The sequence below is a fragment of the Carassius carassius genome, chromosome 15 (genome assembly GCF_963082965.1).
Source record: "Carassius carassius chromosome 15, fCarCar2.1, whole genome shotgun sequence".
Taxonomy (NCBI): Eukaryota; Metazoa; Chordata; class Actinopteri; order Cypriniformes; family Cyprinidae; genus Carassius; species Carassius carassius.
This window is the reverse complement of record NC_081769.1, coordinates 16,430,057-16,454,646: the sequence shown is the minus strand read 5'-3', so window position 1 is coordinate 16,454,646 and position 24,590 is coordinate 16,430,057. Positions and strand designations below refer to the sequence as shown.

Sequence of the window (24,590 nt, the reverse complement as noted above, 5' to 3'; positions counted from 1 at the left end):
GAAATGAGGGATATAGCTTTAAAATACTGTTTACTTTTGAGTAGGCCTGCATATTTTCCTACTGTGGTAGGTGTAATGGAATACAATAAACGTGCTGAGCAAGAGATGACGTAGGAGTTAAACTACATTACCCACAAGCACGTGCGCAGAGCCAACCCGCTACATAAAAGATAATTTCTTTGTCTATAAAGCTGAATTGAGACTAATCTAGGAAGATATATTTGCATAATAAGCTAATTGTTTTTTCCGTGTGTGTTTTAAACAAAACCATCGATCGTCTATGCATAATTTAATAAAAAGTTCATCACCGTATGTTTTCTTGACCAATGAGACGAGTCAACAGGGGACAAGAGCGGACCAATAGCCGACGACTTTACTGAGAGGCGGTCACAGACGGGCGACTGCTGGTTAGTTTGTGCTCTAGATTATTGTTAAGGTTGTGTGGACTATCACTGCGGAGTTCGGCCTTTTATCATTACATAAAAAATGGCTTTTTCTCAGCAATGAACCAGGGGAGTAACACATGCATAGAATACTGCACTTATTCCGACAAATATTGTGACGCTTGAGGAATGAAGACAAGGCTGGGATGGGTTCGAGAAGGCCGACTCGAGACAGCGCAAATAATTTCATCAAACAGACGATAAAAAGACCCACTGTCGATGTGTTTAGAAACTGAGGGGTGAGTACGCTTTGACCACTTGAAGCCTTTTATCTCCATTTTGTGTTTGTTTATTTATTTATTTTTCCATTTCCCTGGGACAAGAAGGCAGGAACACACAGATAGATCGCAGGTGAGGGAGGGGGAGTGAAACCGAGGAGGAGGATCTTTAAAGGGGAAGGTGGATCAACTCAAACTGTTTACTGCTAAGATACAGTATTGAGGATCTTCAGAGTTACTTGTGGAAAGAATTCTTGTAAAATAACTTGCAGTATTTTTTAAAAAGCTTTCTAATTTCAAGGACAGTCTGTTAGCTAACGTAATATTTTGGTTATCACAAATCTTATTACTAGCATAACATCTTGGATAAAAAGTTGAAAATGCACTTCAGAATGTTTTTAGTATTTGGTTACTCTTAGTATTTGCTTTAATTACACTCCACAGGTTTGTTGCATGATCCAGGGAACTTGGAACAAGAACATCTGACTGTCTGTACAAAGCAGTTCACGTGATCAGTGTCAAACATTTGCTTGATTAGTGACCTAGAAATCGTGCAGAATCTGATATATAGTAATCTTGCATCATACAATATCTTTATTTTGTATTGTTCAAAATATTTTGTTTAGATTCAAGATGAATGGCGTGCTCAATCCCTTTTAAGTTTGATTTGGGTGCTCTTCAGTCCAAGGTAGAACATCTTAAGAGGCAGTGTAGAGAAAAGAAATCTCTGATAGCTGAGGCACTCCATAATTAAAATGTCTTTATTGCAAAAATGACATTTCCTAAATGGACAACTTTAAAATGCCCACGCGTAGCGGCATGGGGCCTTCTTCAGGGCATAGTGAAGCAGATAAAAAAAACTGATCTTATAATGACAAAAACACACAGGTGCTGACAATCAGTATTGAAGGTCTGCAGGTAATTACTAGGACACGGTTCTTAGCACTTAAGCTATTAGTCACAATAATAAACAGAAACACAGGCAACAGATAGCATGCATATTATATATTCAATCATGCATACATTGCTAGGGCACGCCTCTCACATGGTTCTCAACACTGAAGCTGTTGGTCACAATAATAAACAAAGAAGCATATACATGCATGCATATCTTTATTTACAGGCTCTGGTTACAAACATTGTAGTCTCAGACATTCAGGATAAACTGTATGTTTCTATTTACAATATGTCAGCAGTTCTCAGCTGTTTTTGCTTTATGTCACAGTTTTGGCACTCAGTAGTGGGGACGCGTTACATACATACAAACATGCATACATGTTTCTTTATTGTGCAAAATTAAACAAAAATCTAAAAATGTAATGGTTGAAATGTATTAATATTACCATGAACTATGTTTAAGGATTTGATACTGATGGTCGGCAGGCTTATCTTTATAGTGTTTCTAAATGTCATTTGAATTTCAATGGCTTCCATGTCCATGACATGCAATAATACATAGCACAAAAATATTTTGTACAGTACAAACCATGTATATTCTCATTTACCTTGTATAGTTGTATTCATAGTTTTTAAGTATGAGGAAAACAAAGTAAGCAAACAAAAGTATCACAAAGTATCAAACAAGCTGATATTGACATCTGCCTAATTTGGCTTGCTTCCATAAAAATAAAGAAATAATTCACCTAAAAATTTTAATTTGCTGAAAAATGAGTAACCATCAGGCCATCTGGGATTTATATAAGTTTGTGTCTTCATTGATGCCGATTTATGAGAAATTTAGCCTTACATGAACACACTGTCATCAATGGATCCTCTGCAGTGAATGGGTGTCAGCATAATGAGAGTCCAAACAGCTGATAAAACATCACAATAATCCACACAACTCCATTGAAGCAAACAGCTGCATATTTGTAATAAACACATCAATCATTGAGACGTTTTCAACTACAAATCACTGCCTCTGGCTTAAATATGATAACATTGCCTTCTGTTGTAAAAATGTTGTCTTGTCTGAATCAGGAGAGAAATATGCACAGATCAAGCACTGGTTTCAAGCAAATATATATATATATATATAATTTTATTATTATTTATTCATTTATTTTATTTTTTTTGTAGATTTTGATGTTGGCTGATAACAGGCGATTGATTTTTTTTTCACTGAAGGAAGCTTTATTATGGATTAAGGACTGGTAATTTTGGCCAGTTTTTAAAATACCTTGATGTGTTTGTTTCTTACAAATATGCAGCTTTTGCTTCACAAGACATTAATGGACTGGAGTCATGTGGATTATTGTGATGTTTTTATCAGCTGTTTGAATTCTCGTTCTCATAAGTGATGTAATGCTAAATTTCTCTTAATCTGATCCAATGAAGAAATAAACTCCTCGACCATCTGGTATGACCTGAGGATGAGTAAATTTTCATTCATGGGTGAACTTTTCTTTTAACAAAACATAAGAGAAAAATTTGCATTTGAGTATGCCCTATTTACTTTTTATCCTTTACATGCATGATTATATGGTAGTAGCATCTTATTTTTGGCTGTCCCCAACATCTGAAAATAAATTACCTCCTTTTTTTAGTTGTAACACACCAGTTGACAATCACTGTTATATCTTTAACGTTTTTTATTTGTATGGATCATAAACATGTTTAAATGTGTTATTGCAGCTCTACCAACTTAGAAGGAGAAGACAATAGAAGACATTCTGCCTCAGAAAATATTCTCTGGCTATAATCTGAGAAAACTGGCCCAGACTCTACTAAACACAAGCCATGGCTGCCATAATTAGAGCAAAGCTACAAAACGACTGAGATTCCTTCACTACAACCCAACTTTTCACAACAGTTGTGATGGCTAACACTGTTGCTACTCTGGTGGTCCAGACTGAACTCTTACCTTCTCAGACGCCCTCCTCCCTCTCTCCCTTTCCTTCCCTCCTCCCCTCCGTAGAGGATGGAGAGAAGGGAGAAGAAGAGGGCAAAGAGTCAGGAACAGTTGGGCTCACAGGTGACATGGTGACATCATCAACACCCCCTGCAACGGTGGCTCAAAACCCAGAGCATCCATTCCAGTGTTTGGACTGTGGCAAGAGTTTTAAGTGGTCATCCAGATTGGCACATCATCAGAGAAGCCATAACAATGAAAGGCCATATCGTTGTAACCTTTGCCCTAAGGCTTTTAAGGGCTCATCTGCCCTACTATACCACCAGAGGTGAGAGGTCAACTGATTCTACATATGGACTGAGATGCAAGGTCACACAGCATTGAATATTTTGTAACGAATGAAGATGTGATTCCGTGATGACTGTTTTTGTTCTGCTACTTATTGTTCACTGCAAGTTCCTCAGTAAAATTGGTTTGTATGTTGTTTAAGGTCTCATTCTGGAGAGAAGCCGTATAAGTGTGATGACTGTGGTAAAGCATTCAAACGCTCTTCTCTACTACAGGTGAGCCATTCCCATCTTACTGATCCCAATTCAGATTTCAGTGAGTCTTCCTATGAGTTCCACCTCAAAATAAAATGAAGGAATCAATTATCAATGTATTCACTGAAATAAGAGAATAGATTAAAAAAATTATTTGACATGGAGTAGACTTATTTAAAACAGTTTATTTCATTCAGCTGTCCAGTGGTGAACTGCACAATAATATATTTTTTTAATTTTTAAAATAAAATTATCTGGTTGCCTAATAAACCTGGCATAAACCTTTTTGTGGAAACTGTAATATATTTATTTTAGGATTCTTTGATTAATAGAAAGAACAGTGTTTATTTGAAATTAATTTGTCATATTGTAAAAGTCTTTATTGTCGGGTAATTTTCTTAAGTAATTTTCTATTACTTAAATAGAAAAATCTTCTTTTTCTATTTACCTACTATCACAATGCTTTATCTATCCAGATTCATCGGAGTGTGCATACAGGCCTTCGCACTTTCCAGTGCTCCTACTGCCCTTTGACATTCAAATGGAGCTCACACTATCAGTATCACCTCCGTCAGCACACCGGTGAATGTCCGTACCCATGTGACAGCTGCTCCAAAGCCTTCAAGAACTCCAGCAGCCTTCGTCGCCATAAGAATGTACACCTGGGCTTCAAGCCTTACGTCTGTGACGTTTGCAATAAAGCCTTCAGTCAGTCCACTAATCTGCGACAGCACATGCGCATACACACAGGCGAACGCCCTTATGTCTGTGGGGATTGTGGGCGCAGCTTCACGCATTCGTCCAACTTGGCGCTGCATCGTATCTCTCACATAGAAGGAAAGGGGAAAAGTGCTGGGAAGGTTGGAGGGGCTGATTCAGGGTCAGCAGCTCGAGAGATGGAGGTGGTACTGACGGAGGACTTGAATACTGTTGGGATGAGTATTTCCGAAATGGTTGGGCTCGTTGGTGGACAGGAAGGAGGGGTCGGACAGGTGTTCCTGTCTCACAATACTTCCTCACCTGTTACCTCGGGTACAGCCAATCGGAACATCCTGCCACTGCTCACACTCACACCCACTTCCTCCACTGTCACAAGGTCAGAGCATATCCACATGAGCAAGAATGACACAGGTGCTGGTGTTTTGCTGTTTAGTTGTGGCAGCTGTAATGAGACATTTTCAACACAGAGTCACCTTGAGGAGCATCAGACTCTACATCTAGATAGTCTTGGCCCAGGTGGTGGAGGGGTTACTACAGAAAATAGCACAGAGGCTGAGGGAGGTGAAGTGTCACTGGTGGGGGCTACACCATTGTTGGCAGACTTTGAAGAGGTTGTTGAAACCACCACAGTTGCAGATAGTGGGCAGACGGCAGAGTTACTTGGTCTGGATGCCATTAGAAATGAGTCAGGGCAGGCACAGTATGATCTTCTGCAGTCGTTTACAGCATCTGTGAATCAGATGCCCACTGATACCGGTGTGCCAACAGCACAAGCTACAACAGAATGTGTCTACTGTGGGAAGAGTTTCAAAACCAGCAGCGGTCTGACCAGACATGTGGCTCAGGTGAGACCGAGAAACTGTTCTGGTGGACAGAACATTTTAAGAACCAAACGTCCATTTCTCATTGTCTCTCTCTTTTTAAGGCCCATCCTCTTGCTCTATCAGAGTCGCGTTCTCAGTTCAACTGCTCAGCATGTGATCGCTCCTTCCCTCTGCTCTCCTCTCTGCTCAACCACCAGCACTCCCACACTCCTGAGCAGAGGCTGCTTGCAGAGGCAGAAGCAGAGATCGTCTGCCCCTCTCTCTCATTGCCCCTGTCCTCATTAAAGAGAGATGGAGAAGATGGAGAGAGAGAGATCCATGTCAGTCTAATTGCTGTTACTGAGGAGGGAGAGAGACGAACAGTAAAGCCATCTGCCAAAGCATCAGGAAAGGGAGCTAGGAGAGGTGGAGGCAATAAGACATCTGCCACAAATAACGGTAAGAGTGCTGCAGTGGATCTGTGGATGCAAAATTATTACTTTGGTTTGTTCAAAATCTGGCATCTCTGATTGTAAGGTTTTATTATTCTTATTTATTATACTATGCTATTTATTTTCAAGACCTAACATTATCTTACATCAGCGGTTCTCAATTCCAGTTCTCGTGCCCCCCACCGCTCACGGATTGTACTGCACAATGGCTTCACACACGGGCAAGTGTGACATCATATACCTCTGTAAATAAATAGCATTTAAATTCACGTCTCACACACTTCAGTGCACTTTGAATCTAACATATGTTCGCTTCGAACTAGAATCTTGGTGGAATATCCTGTTATGTCCACTTCGCAGGGCACTTAAGTTTGAATAGAACAAACGTCTGAAGCCATTAGAGAAACATACAAAATGTGCAGAGCAGGGGGGCGCGAGGACTGGAATTGAGAACCGCTGCCTTACATGGTATTATAAACACCCATTTGATACATGAGACATTTGCACTGTGTAACTCATATTCATCTCATGTCTGAATTTCTGTTTTCATTCCCTACAGAGAGGCCATATCGCTGCTCTGAATGTGGGAAGTCATTCAAAGGTTCATCAGGTCTTCGATACCACATGAGAGACCACACTGGGGAGAGACCGTATCGATGCACAGAATGTGGCAAGAGCTTCAAAAGGTCCTCACTGCTCTCCATACACCAAAGGGTAAATAGATCTTGTCAAACATTTTGATATCTTTTTGCATAACAGCAGGATTAAAAAACTGATTCATTGCGTTATTTCATCAGTGATGTAATGTATTAATTTAATGGTAGAATTTTTTTTATTGATTTTTAAAAAAAAATAATATTTAGGGGTTGATCCCGTTCATAAGTTCAGCTCACTGGCTCTGATTTGGTCACAGAAGTTAACAACACACTAAAGGAAAGCTTACCAGTGACTTGTATTTCAGTTTGTATCTCTCACAAAGCAATGTAGCTCATGATTTGTAACAACTACACTAATAATAATTTTATAATGCTTTTATGGTGCATTTATGCATGGAGAATGGCCTGAGCAGCTTTGTAAATAAATGACGGAATTCTAATATTTGGAAATTTAATTTGAATGTTAATGTTTTCTAAATTTGCTCTAAAAACATGTTGTTCTCAACCCATCTAGGTCCACACAGGTGTGCGGGCTTTTCAGTGCCCCTACTGTCCACTGACCTTTAAGTGGAGCTCACACTATCAGTACCATCTTCGCCAGCACACCGGTGAGCGGCCATATGTATGTCAGGAATGTGGCAAGTCTTTCAAGAACACCAGCTGTCTCCGTCGCCACAGTCATCTCCATTCTGGCCTACGTCCACACGCTTGCTCTGTGTGTGGTAAGGCTTTCTCTCAAACCTCCAACCTCAAACAGCACGAACGGACACACTCTGGAGAAAGGCCCTTTCAGTGCTCCCAGTGCCACAAGAGCTTCACCCACTCATCCAATCTGCAGCTGCACCTACGCACACACTCCTCGCGCAAGGACTTCAAGTGCCAACACTGCGGAAAAGAGTTTGTCATGCTCTCCTACCTGCAGAGGCACTTGAGAACTCACAGTACTGGGGGTGCAGTAGCGTGTACAAAGGAAGTAGGAAAGGTAGCTAAAATTAGTGGGGCTTCAGAGACCGCAACGCTAAATTTAAACTTGAATGTACCTGGAGGGCTTACCTCCTTGTTTCCCACTGATGGCAATTCCACATTGATTCTTTCACCCCCAAATCTTGACATACCTCCAAACACATCCCAGAATTATTTTATGATCCAGACGACTTCAGGGTTGCAACTGATCCCACTATCCAATCCCACGCCAACACAGCCTGCACCTCCTCCTCCACCCCCTCCTCCCCCACCACCACCTCCACAGACACAAAATTTCCTGCTTCTTCAGTGCCAGTCCAACAATGGAAACCAGCCTAGTCTTATCCTGGTTCCCACAGCATCCAGTACAAACACTCTTCCCACTTCTTCAGAACCACAGGCCCTGCCCTTGGTGCAGACCATTCCGACAATGTCCCAAGTTCTGGCAGCAACCCAAACTCAAATCCAGCAATTTCAACCAGTTCAGACCCAGCAGAGATTTATTTTGACTAATTATAATGCTCCCCTCATTACTGCCCAGCCTCAAAGCTCATCGATGATTGCACGTCCCATTTTGGGCAGCCTCGGTCGTAACCGGAAAGGAGGAACCAGGCGTGGACGGAAGCCTAAAGCTGCCACCACAAAATCCCCCCCTACAGTTCGGACCAGACCAGTTAAGCAACCGTTAACTTCCACATCTACCACAATATCTAGTGCCACTTCTGCTTCTTCTTCAAAGACAGAGTTCCCACGGCTTAATGCTGATGATCCACTGGCTGTGTCACCGGTCAGCATTAGCCAAGAACCTGGAAGCTCTTCAGTTCCTGCAATTAGCATTATGTCAGTGACACCAAACTCCACTCAACAACTCCACTTAACAAACGGTTCCCCCATGTTGAGCAGTGATCCTGAGAGTGTTCCTGTCGAAGAAATTCCTAGGGAACACTTCGTTCTGTGCCTAAAGAAAGAAATGGAGAATGGAGGGCAGGGGGATGGGATGGAGGTGAAGGTGGAAATGGAGGGGGGGAATGATGCAGGGCGGTCTTTTGTATTGCAGATTGAAGGTGAGGGCCAGCAAGAAGAGGGAGGGAATAGTGAGGGAGGAGAGAAGTCATATGTCCTCCGGTTTCAGACAGAGGGAGAATGTAAAGGAGATTCAGGAAAAGAGAGGACCGAAATGGTCTCTCTTAACTTACTTCAAGAGTGGACCGGACAGAGTGAGGGTCATGGAACTGCAGATGCTGAGGGAAGTGTTGAAGTAGAAAAGTCCTTTGTGCTTCATTTCCAAACAGAGCCTCAGAGTGAGGAGGACATTCAGCCAAACTCAGGCTTCATAGGAGGCCCAGGTGAGGATCTCAGCCTTTCTTGCCATCCGGGTCAAGCCTTAGTGCCTCTGGAAGGGCAGGATATGGTATTTGAGCTTGGTGATGAGACAAAAATAGATGGAAGCACGGGTCCAGGGGACAGTGTTCAAATGATAGCACTGATAGAAGGTGAAGGCAATGGTTCTGGGGCAAGGGGCGGTTTTAAAGGTGCTGTTGGTGCAAACTCTGGGCAAATGGAGGGAATCTTCCAGTTAGAGGGGGGAGAAGGCATTGTTATAATTGAAGTTAGCACCAGCAGTTTGAGAGAGGGTGGAATAGAGGCAGCAGATGCAGTACATACTTTAGCGGAAGGAACTGAGGAAAAACAAGCTAATGATGCACAAGAAGCACGAGAGGAAGTAATGTCAGATGAGTCAAAACTTGTTGAGGCTGAGAGCATATCATCGGCAGAGATGGGACTGATTGGAACTTAGGGTTAAGAATGGAGGACTCTAATAGTCAACCGGACTAGCTTTAACACAAATCACACCTCATGTCACTTTAAAATGCAAAATGGCACATTTGTTTACCACATATCCAAACTGGATTAACTTCAAGTAATGGTTCTGTTATTCGAAAGTGTTTCTTTTGGACTGTGATTAATGGTAATAGAGATTAGGAAGCTGACAACAACATTGTAGCTATAGGACCAATGCAGGACCTATGTTGAATCTTACATAAATCATTAAAGACCTGTTTGCTCCACACATAAACATCCTTAGAACACCACAGTGTCTTCTTCCTAAGCTGTTGTCCACCCCATCACCAAGACTGCACTTTGTGGGGATAAAGCATATTGCTTGTAGTTACAGTTGTTCACCTGGCCCCTACGGGGAGCTATTTCACAAACCACAATCATCGAATACAGCCCAGCCAAAAAGCAGTGGTTTCTAAATGAAGGAAATCTCTGGTGCTCTTCCACATCCAGGGTGCACTGAAAAGAGAATTTATAAACTAAAATCAAATATGAACTATACTCAGCTATGCTGACAGTGACTGTACAAAATTAACTTTTGTAAATATGTCTACTTTGTTTTCATTCTTAATATTGGTACTAGATGACCATTACCAATAAAAAATAAATATGAATAACAGATTTTGTGTTTGCTGTCTTATTTCTCAGACCTTAAAAATATATTCATTTACTTAATACTTTTTTGTTAAGATTTCATTGATACAGTTAATAATTCCATTTGAAATTGCTGCAAATCATTTTATACGCAGAGATAAGGTCTATTATTTTTAATACCTTTTTTCTTAATATATTGAAGTAATGCACACACGTGTGCGTCAAATACATAAAGGACGCATGCGCTTTATCGTTGAAAGATTAAACCGCTATGTGCGCATCTAGTCTACGTAGTTTGCGCAGTGTCGTATTCCCGGATGAGATTTGGTTGAAATTACATTCCATGCGGGAAGACAACGCTGAATCCTTAAGTCCCTCAAACACTCGAGTAGCATCGACTACAGAGGATATTTTTGCATGACCTTGCTTTTAAAGGACTCACGGCTTCTGTGAATATTGGGTAAGTAGGTCACGCATGCTCTATATATTACATCCATAGATTAAGCGACAGAGGAGGTGGTGGTGTTTACCATATAAGGGATTAAAAAAGCGTGGTGACGGAGCAAGCTAACGTTACAGCATGCTACTATAAACCTGTCAAATGCCCCTTGAACAGCTGCTCAGTCGGAAAGACGTAGACAATCATTAAGATGTTTTTTCATAAATGTTCGAGATGTAATGCAATATAATTTGCTCACGAGGCAATCGTACATAAAACCACAAGTCTATCACGTTAAACTTGTCCTTATTTGCATGTACTCCTCAGAGAATTTCCTTTTTTTTTGCAATTACAATTTCTGCATCGAAAAATAAAAATGTAATTAAAAAATCTAATAGAGTAAATTCAGGTTTCCCAATAATTAAATGTTTACATTTTTTATTTAAACTTTTTTTAATGTCTGTGTATCTTTCAGGTAAAATGGTTAGATTGGACCTTGGTGATGTACTTTTGCGCAGGATGCAGGAGAAGGATATTGATGCTGTAAAGGCTCTCATCAAGGTGCGATTCAACATCATATCCCTCGTGAGCTATATATATATATACACACACACACACACACACACACATATACAGGTGCATCTAAAAAAAATGGAATATCATGGAAAAGGGAAAAGTTCTATATTTTTTTCTAATTTAATTAAATAAATAAACGTCCTTATATTCTAGATTCATTGCACACAAACTGAAATATTTCAAGAGTTTTTTTAAATTCTGATTGTTATGACTACCAGCTTAGGAAAATAAAAAAATTCAGTATCTCAAAAAAATAGAATATTCAATTTTTAGCTTGATTAGTTGATTAATTTTGAGTATAAATACTGGGCTAGAGGTACATGCAACCACACTTATGGGAAAGACTACTGACTTGACAGTTGTCCAGAAGACAATCATCAACACCCTCCACAAGGAGACAGACACAGAAGGTCATTGCTGAAAGGTCTGGCTGTTGACAGAGTGCTGTATCAAAATATATTCATAGAAAGTTGACTGGAATGAAAAAGTGTGGTAGGAGAAGGTGCACAAGCAAGCAACAGGGATGACAAAAGCCTTGGGAAGATTGTCAGGAAAAGCAGATTCAAGAACTTGGGAGAGCTTCACAAGGATTGGACTAACGCAGGAGTCAGCGAATCAAGAGTCATCAGACTCAGACGTATTCAGGAAAAGGGCTACAGCTCTCCCATTCCTAGAACCAAGCCACTCCTGAATCAGAAAAAAAAAACGACTGAAGCATTTCAGCTGGGGAAAGGAGAAAAAGAACTGGGGCCGGTTGCACCAGCTGGACGTACACCCGGTCGTAAGACTAGGCTGGACGTAAAATGCACTTTAAGTCGTATGTAGAATTTATACCCGTTGCACCATCTCTGCGTAGTGCTACGTCTGAGACTAAATCTTACGCCTAGTCAGAGGCAGGTGTTAAGTGAAAAGTCATGATTTGCTCGGACATTATTCATTTTCAGGATCGTCTGTTAGTTTATTCTTACTGCAGACGTGAACTGTAGTGCTTATGGACTTGTCTTTTCGGGCAGGATAAGCAATATTAATCGCGAAATTTCGATGTAGCCTACCACACTGTCGACAGTAATTGAATACAAAATATATTTCTGTAAATCATGTAGCCTAATAATTATGCAGTAAAATATTATATATGAACTGGGATTATTAAAATAAACTGAATCATTTGACATCTTGGACAGTGTAAAAGCTTGGAAATATGTCATTTCTTTAATTCCAATCATTATTTGTAGCGTGCCTGCCATCCAATAATTGCAATAAGTTTTGTGCATTGTTACTTTTAATCAGAAATAAATGGTCAGATTTCAAATTTTGCTTTCAAATATTTTCACAAAATACAAACTATAAACGTGTTTTCAGCCACAGAAAGATGCCAGTAAAACATAAACTGTCACATAGACACATTTAAGACATTCATTGTACATAAACTTAATAGTCAGCTATAAAAAATAACTCTAGAGTGTATTACATTTATTATATTTTACTTAAACTTAATTAAATCCGTCATGGGAATGTGAGAGACTTCAGATTTAAAAACGCGGACTTGTTAGAAACTGTTTACTCAATGAAATCATTGCGCGGTGGCTTCACTTGTTATGATGTCTTAATTAAATTTTATATTAGTAGTTGTTGTCATTGTGGTGTGAACGTCGTCTCAGATAGATCTATAAATGCGGGAGAATGTGTCGCGTGGACGCGCCTTGTCTGAGCCGGATGTAGTTGCGCCTGATCGTGGTGCAACAGGTGTAAATTTTTATCGTAACGCTGGACGTAGCAAAGCCCAGCGTAGTACTTAGACCCAGCTTTTTGACGTCTAGCTGGTGCAACCGGCCCCTGGACTGTTGCTCAGTGGACCACAGTCCTCGTCAGATGAAAGCAAATTTAGCATTTCATTTGGAAATCAAGGTCTGGAGTCTGGAGGAAGACTGTAGGGCCACAGAATCCAAAGTCCAGTGTGGAGTTTCTGAAGTCAGTGATGGTTTGGGGGTGCCGTGACGTCTGCTGTTGATGGTCCATTGTGTTTTATCAAGTCCAAAGTCAATGTAGCCATCTACCAGGAGATTTTTGAGCACTTTATGCTTCCATCTACTGACAACCTTTATGGAGATGCTGATTTTATTTTGCAGCAGGACTTTAGCACCTGCCCACAGTGCCAAAACCACTTCCAAGTGGTTTGATGACCATGATATTACTGTGCTTGATTGGCCAGCCAACTCACTTGACCTGAACCTCAAAGATAATCTATGGGGTATTGTGAATAGGAAGATAAATAACATCTGACAGACAATACAGAGGAGCTGAAGGCCGCTATCAAAGCATCCTGGGCTTCAATAATGCCTTAGCAGTGCGACAGGCTGATCGCCTCCATGCCACGCTGCAATGAAGCAGTAATTCGTGCAAAAGGAACCCCAACTATGTATTGAGTGCATAATTAAACCTGCTTTGGAGATCTTGAACATTTCTGTTTTGTAAATCTTTTTTTTGATTGATCTTTGAGAAAATATATAAAAAAAATTAAGATGCACCTGTGTGTGTGTGTGTGTGTGTGTAATACACACACACACACACACACACACACACACACACACACACACACACACACAGACTTAGGTAGATTACTTATAAATTGTAGGCTAGTTAATTATAGATTACATGATGAAAACTAGTTAGTAATGTAATCTAGGTTACTCGTTTTAGGTAATGTAAATTTGGTAATGTAATTTAGATTATTATTTTTTTTTATCAAACTTGTTTTAAATAAAAAAAAAAGCTAAGAGAAACACTAAAAGAAAATATATTCTGTGTTTTGATGTCAACAACATCTTAAAATGCATTAAACGTTACATTAGTGAGTTGATAGAGAGTGAATAGTAAGTTGATAAAAACCTAATAATTAATCCTATCATAAAAATGTAAAATAAAAGCAATTCAAACACTTGAACATAAATACTTGAACATTTAAATATAAAAATTGTATTTGTTTACCTGCATGTCAGTGTGACCATTAATTGACAGCAGAGAACTGTAAACATGCAAATAAGTTGTTTAATTATTGAAATATTAACTACCTCTGTGATATTTAAAAAATATATATATTTTAAGGGGGTGACAAAAACGTTTGGGAATCCCTGCATGAAACACATTAATAAACATGAAAACAACAATGACACACCCAAAGTCTTCCAGGTTTTAAATATTTTTTTGTCCAGACTTCCAGAATAAAAAAATTATAAAAATTTACTGCCATTGTGTGAATAGTATGTAATCATGTAATCCTGATTACAAGCATTTTAAAATATAAAATATATTAAAATATAATATACTCTCATTACAATTACAACATTTTTGGAAAATGGTTACATAATCCAGATTACATGTAAACAGTTACTTCCCAGCTCCGTGTGTGTGTATGTATCTATGCTTCAGGCCACTATCACTGCAAAAATGGCATACATGGAGCTAATGTTATCTAGCAATATCAAGGAACTTGGCAGAAATGATTATTATTTCTTATATGTGCCAAAGAATTGAAGAAGTTTCTTGAGGAATTTTTTTCTCCTCTCATTCTATCTTTGTTTTCAGGAAGGATGTGAGGGAACGGAGAACCGCCTGATTCTTTACCTTCTGACTCGTCCGCTCGCTCTCCTCATGTTGGCCATCCTCTCCTCCATCCTCCGCTGTGTATTGCACTCTTTTATCTTGGCCTTGGTCATTCCAGTCTTCATCTTCATCATCTACCTCAAACTCACCATACCGCGGTCGGTGGGCATCTTGGGCTCCAGCAGGCCATACTGGGACTACGTGGGCAGCAGTTACCATGCAGACACTGAGCCAGATCTACCCAATCCTCACACTGGCAGGGCCAAACTGGAGAAAACCAGACGGCGTATAAAACCCAAAGAAAAGGAGAAGGACAAGACGAATGAGAGAGAACAGGTGGATGAGGATGAGCTGAAGGAGAGGGCGAAGGTTGCTGGTGAGGTGTGGGTGGCGGACTCTGATGGGGAGATTATGGGATGCGTGGCTAGAGATGGTTGGAGTCGGGACGGTGTATGTAGGATCTGCAGGCTGGTGGTCCAGAGTTGGTACCGCAGAGAGGGACTGGGCAGACTGCTGGTGCAGGGACTGGAGTCCAAAACAAAACAGAGTGGCATACGGCGGGTCTATGCCCATGTGCCATTTCCATCCAAAGTGGGAGAAGCTTTCTTCAGGAGGCTGGGTTATCGTCTGCAGGGCGAGACTGCAGGGACTACTGAAGAGGAGGAGGAGGAGGATTATGAAGAGCCACAGAAGGGTTGGTTGGGTTTCCCTTTAACTAAAGTGTTTGTAAAGGATCTATAATTCACATTAAAACAGGAACGAAATGCTTTCTTGGCAACACATAATTTAAGGAATATTCTGGGTTCAGTACACACAATACTCAATAAACCTATGGTGTAATGTGAATGGTGATCACAAAATTATTTTTTTGACATTTAAACAAAATGAATACATAAAAGTCAAATTCAAGGTAATGGTAGGGCAGACATTAGTAGAAAAATGGGGCCAATTTATGGATTTAAAAGTAAGAATGTGAAGCTAATAATTTTATAAAAGCAGTTAATTCTGTTGAACCTTTAGTATAAGTTATAAAGCTGTTTTAATACTCAGTCTTCCATGGTTTATGGAGTAATATTACCATGAATTTGTGAAATTAAGTGTACCTAATACAGTGGTGGCCAAAATGATTAGAACACTAGTATTTTCATGAAACATCTTGGAGACTTTGGCACAGTTCTTCAGGATTTAGACTGTCTCAGTTTGTTCTGTTTCTTCACGTCATTCCAGACAGACTGATGATAATGATATCAGATCTCTGTGTGCAGCACTGGCTGCTGTCAGACTCCTTGTGCAAACAAAAATCCCACCAGATTATTACAATTAATGGCAAAATTAATGTTTGGAATTGTAAACTGATATTTCCTACTGACACACTATAGCAAAAGATAGAAATAACTGATTTTAAACCATTTTTCTTGCTGGTGAAAATACTAGTATTATAATAATTTTGTAACTGTAACTTAGTAAGCATTTTTTTATTTCAAACTAAATATGCATAGTTTACATCTTGTGGCTTTACTACTGAAACAGTGAGTATTTTACCATTGGCTCCATTGTAAGTAACCCAGAAGCCATTTCAACTTGTTTTTTGTTGTTTTTTGTGGTAATCAACATTATGTTCTTTTGATTGAGCTTAACTCATCTTGAACCATGAATATGAATACCTTTTTAAAAGCTTAGATTTAAGATTTATAAATGTATTTGTTCTTTTTCACATCATCCCAGTGAATCACAGTAGGCGGGTTTCTGAATTTAACTTGTGCGCAAAACTGGAATATCGCATAAAACATTGTTTCCATCCAACAAGTCAGAGAACAAAATCGTCACTTCCTGAAAAACTGGCACCATAAATCAATAAGAAAAGTAGGAGAATATAATAATTTTCATATATAGGCTAATAAATTACTTGCGCGTCAGAGCAAGCAGACGAAACACAATGAATGCGGTCATTGCTTTTGGAGGTCGATGCTGCTGTTTGGGAACGCAGTCTTGTAAGACATTTCTGGGAGGTGATTATACAGAAATTCTTTGATATCAGACTTTGCGCGTGCATTTCTGAATGACCATAAAAACATTTTAGATGCTGTGGAATGAGATCGGTCCGCTGGTTAGTCAGGTTTTTCCATCCCATAGCACAAAGTCTAAGTTTTTTTTAATGCGCTTGGAGTAATTTATTAGCGAAATGCATTTAAATCTCACATTATTCGCATCAACCCTTTTTTGCACAAGTCAAAAACCTACGGAGCCCCGCACATGACATGCAAGAAAAAATAAATAAAACGTGCACACGATTACTATTGCGTTCCCTCGATTTACTATTGCGTTTGCTTGATTCGAGGGAACGAATTAGTAAATTGTGCACACAATTTATAAATTGAGTGAACGCAATAGTAATCGTGTGCACGTTTTAGTAAATTGAGGGAACGAATTAGTAAATCGTGCGCACAATTTATTTATTTTTTCTTGCATGTCATGTGCGGGGCTCTGTAGGTTTTTGACCTACAAAAAAAAAGGCGCTTTTAAATAGGGTGATGGAAACATAGCTACTAACATCTGGAACCTCTCTGGTTTTGTCACTAAATATAAAAATTGTATAAACATTTGTGCTGTCAAACGATTAATCACGATTAATCGCATCCAAAATAAAAGTTTTGTTTACATAATATTTGTTTGTACTGTGTATATTTATTATGTATACTTAAATACACACACATGCATGTATATATTTAAGAACATTTTTTATGTTTGTATATTCAATATATTTATATATAATATCAATATATACATGTAAATACTTTCAAAATATATACTGTATGAGTGTGTATTTATATATATATATACATAATATCTATACACCGTACACACATATATTTTTTAAACAAAACTTTTATTTTGGATGCAATTAATCACGATTAATCATTTGACAGCACTAATAAAAATAATTGCTGTTGTTGTGTAAGAGCATTTTAATGTTTGTGAACATTACAAAATATCATCTCTGGGTTGCGAAGCTTGAGCCTGATAGGACAATCAGTCATTTGACTTGACTTGTTATTTATAGCATGGATTGTTTTGTTTTTGGACAAAGATAGTGATTTACATGTGTTTGCCTTATTTATTCACCTTATTTATTATCTTGTATTTCTGAGTGAATTTGAAGGTTTTTGTGAAAACATTTTGTACGTTTCCCTTGACTGCTGATGAATATGCTTTTTTTAAATGTATAAATAAAGGTTTTGTTCCTCAAGTTTCTCATGCCATTAAATTCTGTTAAAACTCTTTTAATTAAGCTCAAAGGGTACTAGTGAATGTAAAGAATGTATGTGTCCTAAGAGTAGACCTTTTAATGTGTTTTTACTAAGCATGGTTATCTGTTTTTCTGCTTCACTGATCTTTCTGTACCAATATCTGTGGTTTTGCTGCACTGAAATGCTCTGATAGATTTTACCAAAAGCAAACCTAGGAATAACACTATACAAAGTCATCGCAAATTGAGTTCAGTCTCTTATATCCAGGCCGTTTTCTTTAAATTTGCTGCAAAAGCCACTGCAAGTACAGTTAATTCCCACATGCTACTCTAAATGTGTGTGGGTGGATACAGTTTAGTGATGCTGAGTGTATTTGAAACTAAGAGCTGCTCATGCTGTGTGGTTAGCTTAAAACACCAGCTATACCTTAACCACTCACACTACTACCCAACAGCACCTAAGTCTGTCATTCACCACCGGATGTTTATACAGTTCACTGTGTGGTTGGGTTGATGCTCACCTTCAACAGAAAGCTGCACTGTCATGTTTAAGGCTTTCACTGCTTATACTTAAAACATTTAACTTTTGTTTAGAAACCCTATAGTCATGTCAAAAAAGACACTTGAGCATACTTTTAAAAGGAATGATTATTATTGTAACAATACACTTTAAAATAATATACTGAAATGTATGTTAATTGCAATTAAATGGAAATGCATTATATTTTAAATTCATATTAAATGCAATCAGCTGAACTTTAGAAGGTTTTCTGACCCACTTAAGTAGGGGTTATAGGATAGTTCACCTAAAATTCCGTCATCATGTACCCTCTATTTTAAGGGCTTTCGTCAACTGTTCGGTTATAAAAATTTTTCCGAAATATCTTTTTGTATTCAACAAAAGAATGAAACTCGTACAGGTTTGGAACAAGTAATTCATGTTTCATAATTACTTACTAAAATGCAATTTATATGTTTAAAATATGTTAACTTTAAATGTAATGCAAAATATATAAGATACAGTCAAGTGCTTTACATGTGCTTTAGTATGTTAGTCAATACATCAAAATAAGTGCACTTATTTATAGAACAACAAAAGATTACGTAAAATAATTAAACTTTTCGTTGTATTTTTTTAGAAGTGCACTTAAGTGTGTTAAGAAACAGTCATGAAAGTGTACTCTCTAACTATATTTAAATTACCTTGTTATCATTAATTTTATATTCTCTTAAAGTTCAATTTTTTAAAAAATATCATTTTAAGATTTAAAGTACAGGTGCGCATTTAATAGAATTAAGCACACTTTTTCATAAGGGCATATCTACGATTGGGGACTTTTAACTATTAAATCAAAAAAGATTACTGAACTTACTAAAAAACTTTTAAGTAATAGCCATGTTAAATATGTAGGCCTTTTTTACTCATGTTGCTGGTTTTGATATTACTTTCCAGTAAGCAGTATTATGCATATCTAGGTTTAAATACAGTTTCAAGATGATTTGAATTTTCACCTGAAACTTTTTACGTTTTATCAGACCTCTTCAGTGTATTCACATTGAGGTATATAAATGAATCCTCAAGTGACCCTATTTTTTTTTCTTCAAGCAGTGTCGCATCTTTGTCATGCACACGCACGACTCTAATGTAAAAACCTGTTTTAGTACCAGCCACTAAGTTTTGATGGGCTACAATTGTGTTAGTCAACTAATGAGCACAATTACTTCATCTTTCCTTTTAGTAGCTTTTGCAAGTCATAGTGGTGGGTTTGTTGTGGAGGAGCTTTTGTTATAATGTAAAGAGCTGCTCAGGCAATTGAACACCTGCTACTATATCCCCCTAACCGATGTGTAACTATTATTGTCACCAGGAAACAGATGTGAGTTCATGACTCTGGAAAGTAAGTGTGTTTGGAGTTGTGGTTGATTTTGTCTGCACGATGGGCTTCTGTGTTTGTGTGTGTGTGCGTGTGCGTGTAGGTTGGTGCGTTACGGAAAATATGACTTGCCGTTTCCGGCCATGATCCGATTCATTTGTTGTGCACCTTTACACAATGTGGTGGTCTTCATTGCCCACCCTAAGCAAAAGAAAACAAAGGAGAGTAGGCTTTGGGTCACCTGTGAGAACCAAATGTTAAAAGTTTTATCACCATTTACTCACCCCCATGATGTTCTTTCTTTTGAGGAACGCAAAATAAGATATTTTGAAGAAACTGTTAGTTAAACAGAGGTTCTTTATTGATGCTAAGGTTCCATGAAGAACCTAAAACATCCATGGTACCTTTCCACTGAACAAAAGGAGGAAAAAGGTTCTTCACACTAATAAATAAATGGTTCTTTGGAGAAACTTTTGGAGCCTTCGTTCCCTTTTGGAGCAAAACAATATTATTGACTTAGTACATACAAAAAAGTATTTTTTGTGTGTGTGTTCCACATAAAGTCATACATGTTTGGAGTAACATGAAGGTGAGTAAATGATAACACAATTGTACTTTTTTTGATGAACTGGGCATGTATAATGATTAGTATCATGAGTGTATATCAATAGATTTGTCTTAAACAAAAATCTAGTCTTTTTCTTGATAACACACATCAGAACAAATCATTAGCAGTAAAAAAAAAAAATCATGAGAATCATCTTTAATGGGAACAGAACCTACAGTATATTCTTTTCTCTGTTTTCCCATGTTATACACACATAGCGCATAGTGGTAAGACCTCAGAAAGACTTGTGGTCGGAAGGTAAATCATGGGAGCAGACAGATCTCTTCCAGATGTTCGAATGCAGACATACACACACATACACTTGTGAGGGAGCTCATTGGGGAGCGGTGATTTCCCTGGCCGCAGAGTGCATGAGAGGGTGAAGTCGAGTGACTGGAGACAGACAAACACACAGGATGCCAACTTTAAAGTCACCAGGAAAGAGCCAAAGACAGTTGCAGACAGCAGCAAATTAACAACCATGCTGTAAATCCTAAACCAGGCCGATTCGCCGGTCCGTCTCGCTACCTGTGCGTTGGAGTGTGTGCTTGTGTGAAGGTTAAATAGCTTTTTGGAAAAACCCTCTGAGAAGGTGTCTCCGGGGGTTGCGGTGACCTCTTGTAGTAAAACAAGTCTTTCCCCCCTTTTTATTCCCTGTGGGAAAAACTAAACAAGTGGAAAGGGTGCGGATAGAGAAAATCTGAGCAAGGGAGAGAAGGTATATGGGAGTTGTTTTTTGGAATTGTGTGGGAAAAATGAAGTGGAGGCTTCCCTGACTGGGTGCAAGAGATCTGGAAATTTCCAACTGGCTTTGGTTATGCTGTTGGCAGCCATTTCTGACGCACATTCTGGAGCAAAAAGGTTAGAAAACACGTCAAACACTCAAGAGACTAATATACGGTGAACACAAGGTCAAGTGCTGTTGTTGGAAAAAGTAATACACAGTTTAAAAATAGATAATAAATGCATGTAACCATTCATCCACTGTACCATCCAATTCACAATCTATCATGATTTTCATATCTTTTATCTGTGCAACTAAGACCGTAAACTCTTTTACATATCTCTTTAAATATCACATGCCCAGGTTATTGAGTTGTATCGGTTTAAATGCACCTCAGCCCTCCCAAACAGGTTTGAAAACCATTTTCACCCAATCAGAGACCCTCTTTCTTACAGCTATATGAACATGTCATAGGTTTTCTATGCCTCCCTCTTCCTCAACCCATTTTTAAACTCTCACTGACTTTCGCTTAACTAAAAACAGTTAGCAAGTTTCGACTTTCGGAATGATCAGCAAGTTGGACAGGTAAGTGAAAACAAAACAAGTGATAGTGAGAGACAAGGGGGGATTTATTTTAGTCTGTGTATGCAAAATTAACTGTATTGTTAATTTGAAATTGATCATTGTAATTATTAGAGCTTTAGAATTAAGGAATAAATCAATGCTTTGATGTCCTTCAGTTCATGTTTTTCAATGTTGTGCTAGTGCATTGACCTCTTTATAGATTTTCTCCAGTTTCAGAAATTGTAAATTGAAACTGATAGTTATTAGTCTGGGAATGACTTGATGCACGTTGCTCTTGTGTCTATATTTAAATGCACGTGGTTAAGAACCAAGTCTAAACTCAACCGACCACTGATGACTGCAGGTGTCAAAGTCGGGCTGAAAAATGTGATCACTACAAAATGCTGTAGACACAGCACACGTTTTAGCAAAATAAAACGTGTTTTAACTAGTGAAATAATAACTAGTGAAATATTTAGTTTATTGTTTTTTTAATTACATTTCATTTTAAATTAAAAATGTAGTTTTTTGTTTTACAAGAAAAATTCCAATTTATGTGTTTGCAAGAAACAATATTTAAGAATCAGAATTATGTATACAAGACTTAATTTCAGAAAATATACCTTGGATTATGTTTATTGTTATTGTTTTAAATATATATAGATATCAAACAAAAGTTTTTTTTTCAGTGTTTACCATCTTTTTTTTTTATGACAAATGTATCAAATGAATAATAAAGTATCATATTTTGATATAGTGTTCTCATGACCCAGAGGAAATTTATCTTCCATTATAAGAATGTGCGCTGGGCCCGAGGGAGACACGAGACTTACCTTTGTTTTGTAGTAAAGAGACGCACCGGCCCCGATTCCCTATCCTTTGACTTCGGACACCTGCGCAATCGCTCCGGCTGCCATGTAGAGGTGAGGCAAAGATGAACTGATAATGTGAAAAGATGAAACATTAAGGTATTAATATAGAGAGAAAAACCCAGACTTACTTCCTTTTACTCATTCTTTCTCCATCTGTAACTGTTTTCGTCTGAAGCTGCTCTTCTTACGTCACTTGGGTGCGTTGTGTCCGGGGCTGTGGGGCTCCAGTGTGGACGGTGCGAGAATGTGTTACGCAGTGACCTGGTTCTGCTCCTGGTCGCCCTGCTCTAAATGCGCTGAACAACTTGCCCACTTCCTGTCACAGACGCCCAATCTGCGTCTGAGAATCTTTGTGTCACGCCTTTACTTCTGTGATGAAGAGGACAGCCAGGAGAGGGAAGGACTGCGACACCTGAAGAGGGCAGGGGTGCAGATCTCTGTGATGACTTATAAAGGTAAATGGGGAGGGGAAAGAGGGGGCGTGGTTAATATTTCTGGCAAGTTATATTAAACTTGTTATTTATTAGATTCTGTTTTGTTTCTAGACTATTTCTACTGCTGGCAAACCTTTGTTGCACGGAGGGAGAGGAGTTTTAAAGCCTGGGATGGCCTTCACGAAAACTCTGTCCGACTTGTTCGAAAACTTAATCAGATCCTGCAGGTTGTAAATTTACAGCCGTTTTAATATGATTAATCCTAATTAAACTATACGACTAGATGAAAACAATATGGCAATATGAATATCTTCCGACAATAGCAATGACAAATTTAGTCATTAAGAAGTGTCCTTTAATTTTAGTCAGTCTATTTAATAGTAGCTTAGTAGGTGGTAGTAATCCATATGCTACATAAATGTAAACATTTTGATGAGGTCAAAGGTCATATCATATTTGTCAGCGCTAAGTCATTTTCTTTTTGTTTTTCACTGTAGCCCTGCGAGACTGAGGATCTGAGGGATGGTTTTGCTCTCCTTGGGCTATGATCACAAATATGAGACTTGCAAATCAATGAACACTGAGAAATGAACTGAATGGGATGAAGAGAAATGGTGCTGTGTGACCTGAGACTTGAATCCTTTGACTTGAATCTGACTTAATACTTATCTTGTACTGTATTGTATGTAGCATTAATGTGATTATGTTGGATGCCAAAATAAAAGCAGTCCTTTAACAATCATTTTCAAACTGCTTTTTGTTTTGTCTGTGTTAAATCAGTATGATTCATAATTTGAACTGTCCCAGGAATACGTATACACGTATATGCTCAATGTTTAGGGTCAATAAAAAGAAATTCATATATATGTTTAAAGAAATTAATATTTATATTCCGCAAAGGTGCATTAATTTAATCAAACGTGCCAGTAAAGACATTTATAATGCTACAAAAGTTTTCTATTTGAAATGAATGTTGTTCTTGGGAACTGTCTTTCATTGTTTCCATAAAAATATTAAGGAGCATACCTGTTTTCAACACTGACAATGATAAAAAATGTTTTTGGAACACCAAATCAGCACATTATAATGATTTCTAAAAGATCATATCACTGAAGACTGGAGTAATGACTTTAGAAATATCACCTTTGCCATCACAGGAATAAATTACATTTTCAAATATTACTGTATTTTTATAGAAATGAAAACAAATGAATGCTGCCTTGCTGAGCATAAGAGGTTGCTTTAAAAATGTGTAAATGTCCCAACAATATTAAAATATGTAATGTACAACTATATAACTGTAATAAGGTATTTGCAATGTACATATCACAAAATGTATGCAAACACATTCATAATTTACTATTTAGTCATCTGTAACAGGGTTACACCCACCCAGAGGCCCGTGGCCAGTTTGACGACTGAAGACCCATCCTAACATCATAATTTGACCAAATAAAGTCAGTAAAGGAAAGTCAGTGTTAGTTGTGAAATTCTTACAGCAGTTGTTTACACAGCATATACATCATGTACATTGTTGAGGATATATGTTCTGCGTGGGGGACTCAGGAAGTG

The 24,590-nt window shown here is 38.3% G+C and overlaps 3 protein-coding genes across 3 annotated transcripts; all 3 read left to right on the top strand.

Annotated features, from left to right (window-relative positions):
• Nucleotides 1-361: 361 nt before the first annotated feature.
• znf628 (zinc finger protein 628) lies at nt 362-10,106 on the top strand. Its single transcript, XM_059567605.1, has 7 exons — nt 362-682; nt 3,296-3,840; nt 4,003-4,075; nt 4,531-5,619; nt 5,700-6,036; nt 6,589-6,743; nt 7,200-10,106. Exons 2-7 carry the CDS (start codon nt 3,479-3,481, stop codon nt 9,444-9,446), a joined length of 4,263 nt encoding a protein of 1,420 aa, XP_059423588.1. The 5' UTR covers nt 362-682; nt 3,296-3,478; the 3' UTR covers nt 9,447-10,106.
• Nucleotides 10,107-10,388: 282 nt separating this feature from the next.
• nat14 (N-acetyltransferase 14 (GCN5-related, putative)) lies at nt 10,389-16,437 on the top strand. The gene is made up of 3 exons (XM_059567604.1): nt 10,389-10,541; nt 10,996-11,081; nt 14,679-16,437. The coding sequence occupies exons 2-3, from the start codon at nt 11,001-11,003 to the stop codon at nt 15,435-15,437; spliced, it is 840 nt and encodes a 279-aa protein (XP_059423587.1). The 5' UTR covers nt 10,389-10,541; nt 10,996-11,000; the 3' UTR covers nt 15,438-16,437.
• A 5,997-nt stretch (nt 16,438-22,434) lies between these two features.
• On the top strand, nt 22,435-23,757 carry aicda (activation-induced cytidine deaminase). The gene is made up of 4 exons (XM_059567028.1): nt 22,435-22,635; nt 22,760-23,039; nt 23,130-23,245; nt 23,516-23,757. Exons 1-4 carry the CDS (start codon nt 22,477-22,479, stop codon nt 23,564-23,566), a joined length of 606 nt encoding a protein of 201 aa, XP_059423011.1. The 5' UTR covers nt 22,435-22,476; the 3' UTR covers nt 23,567-23,757.
• Nucleotides 23,758-24,590: the final 833 nt, after the last annotated feature.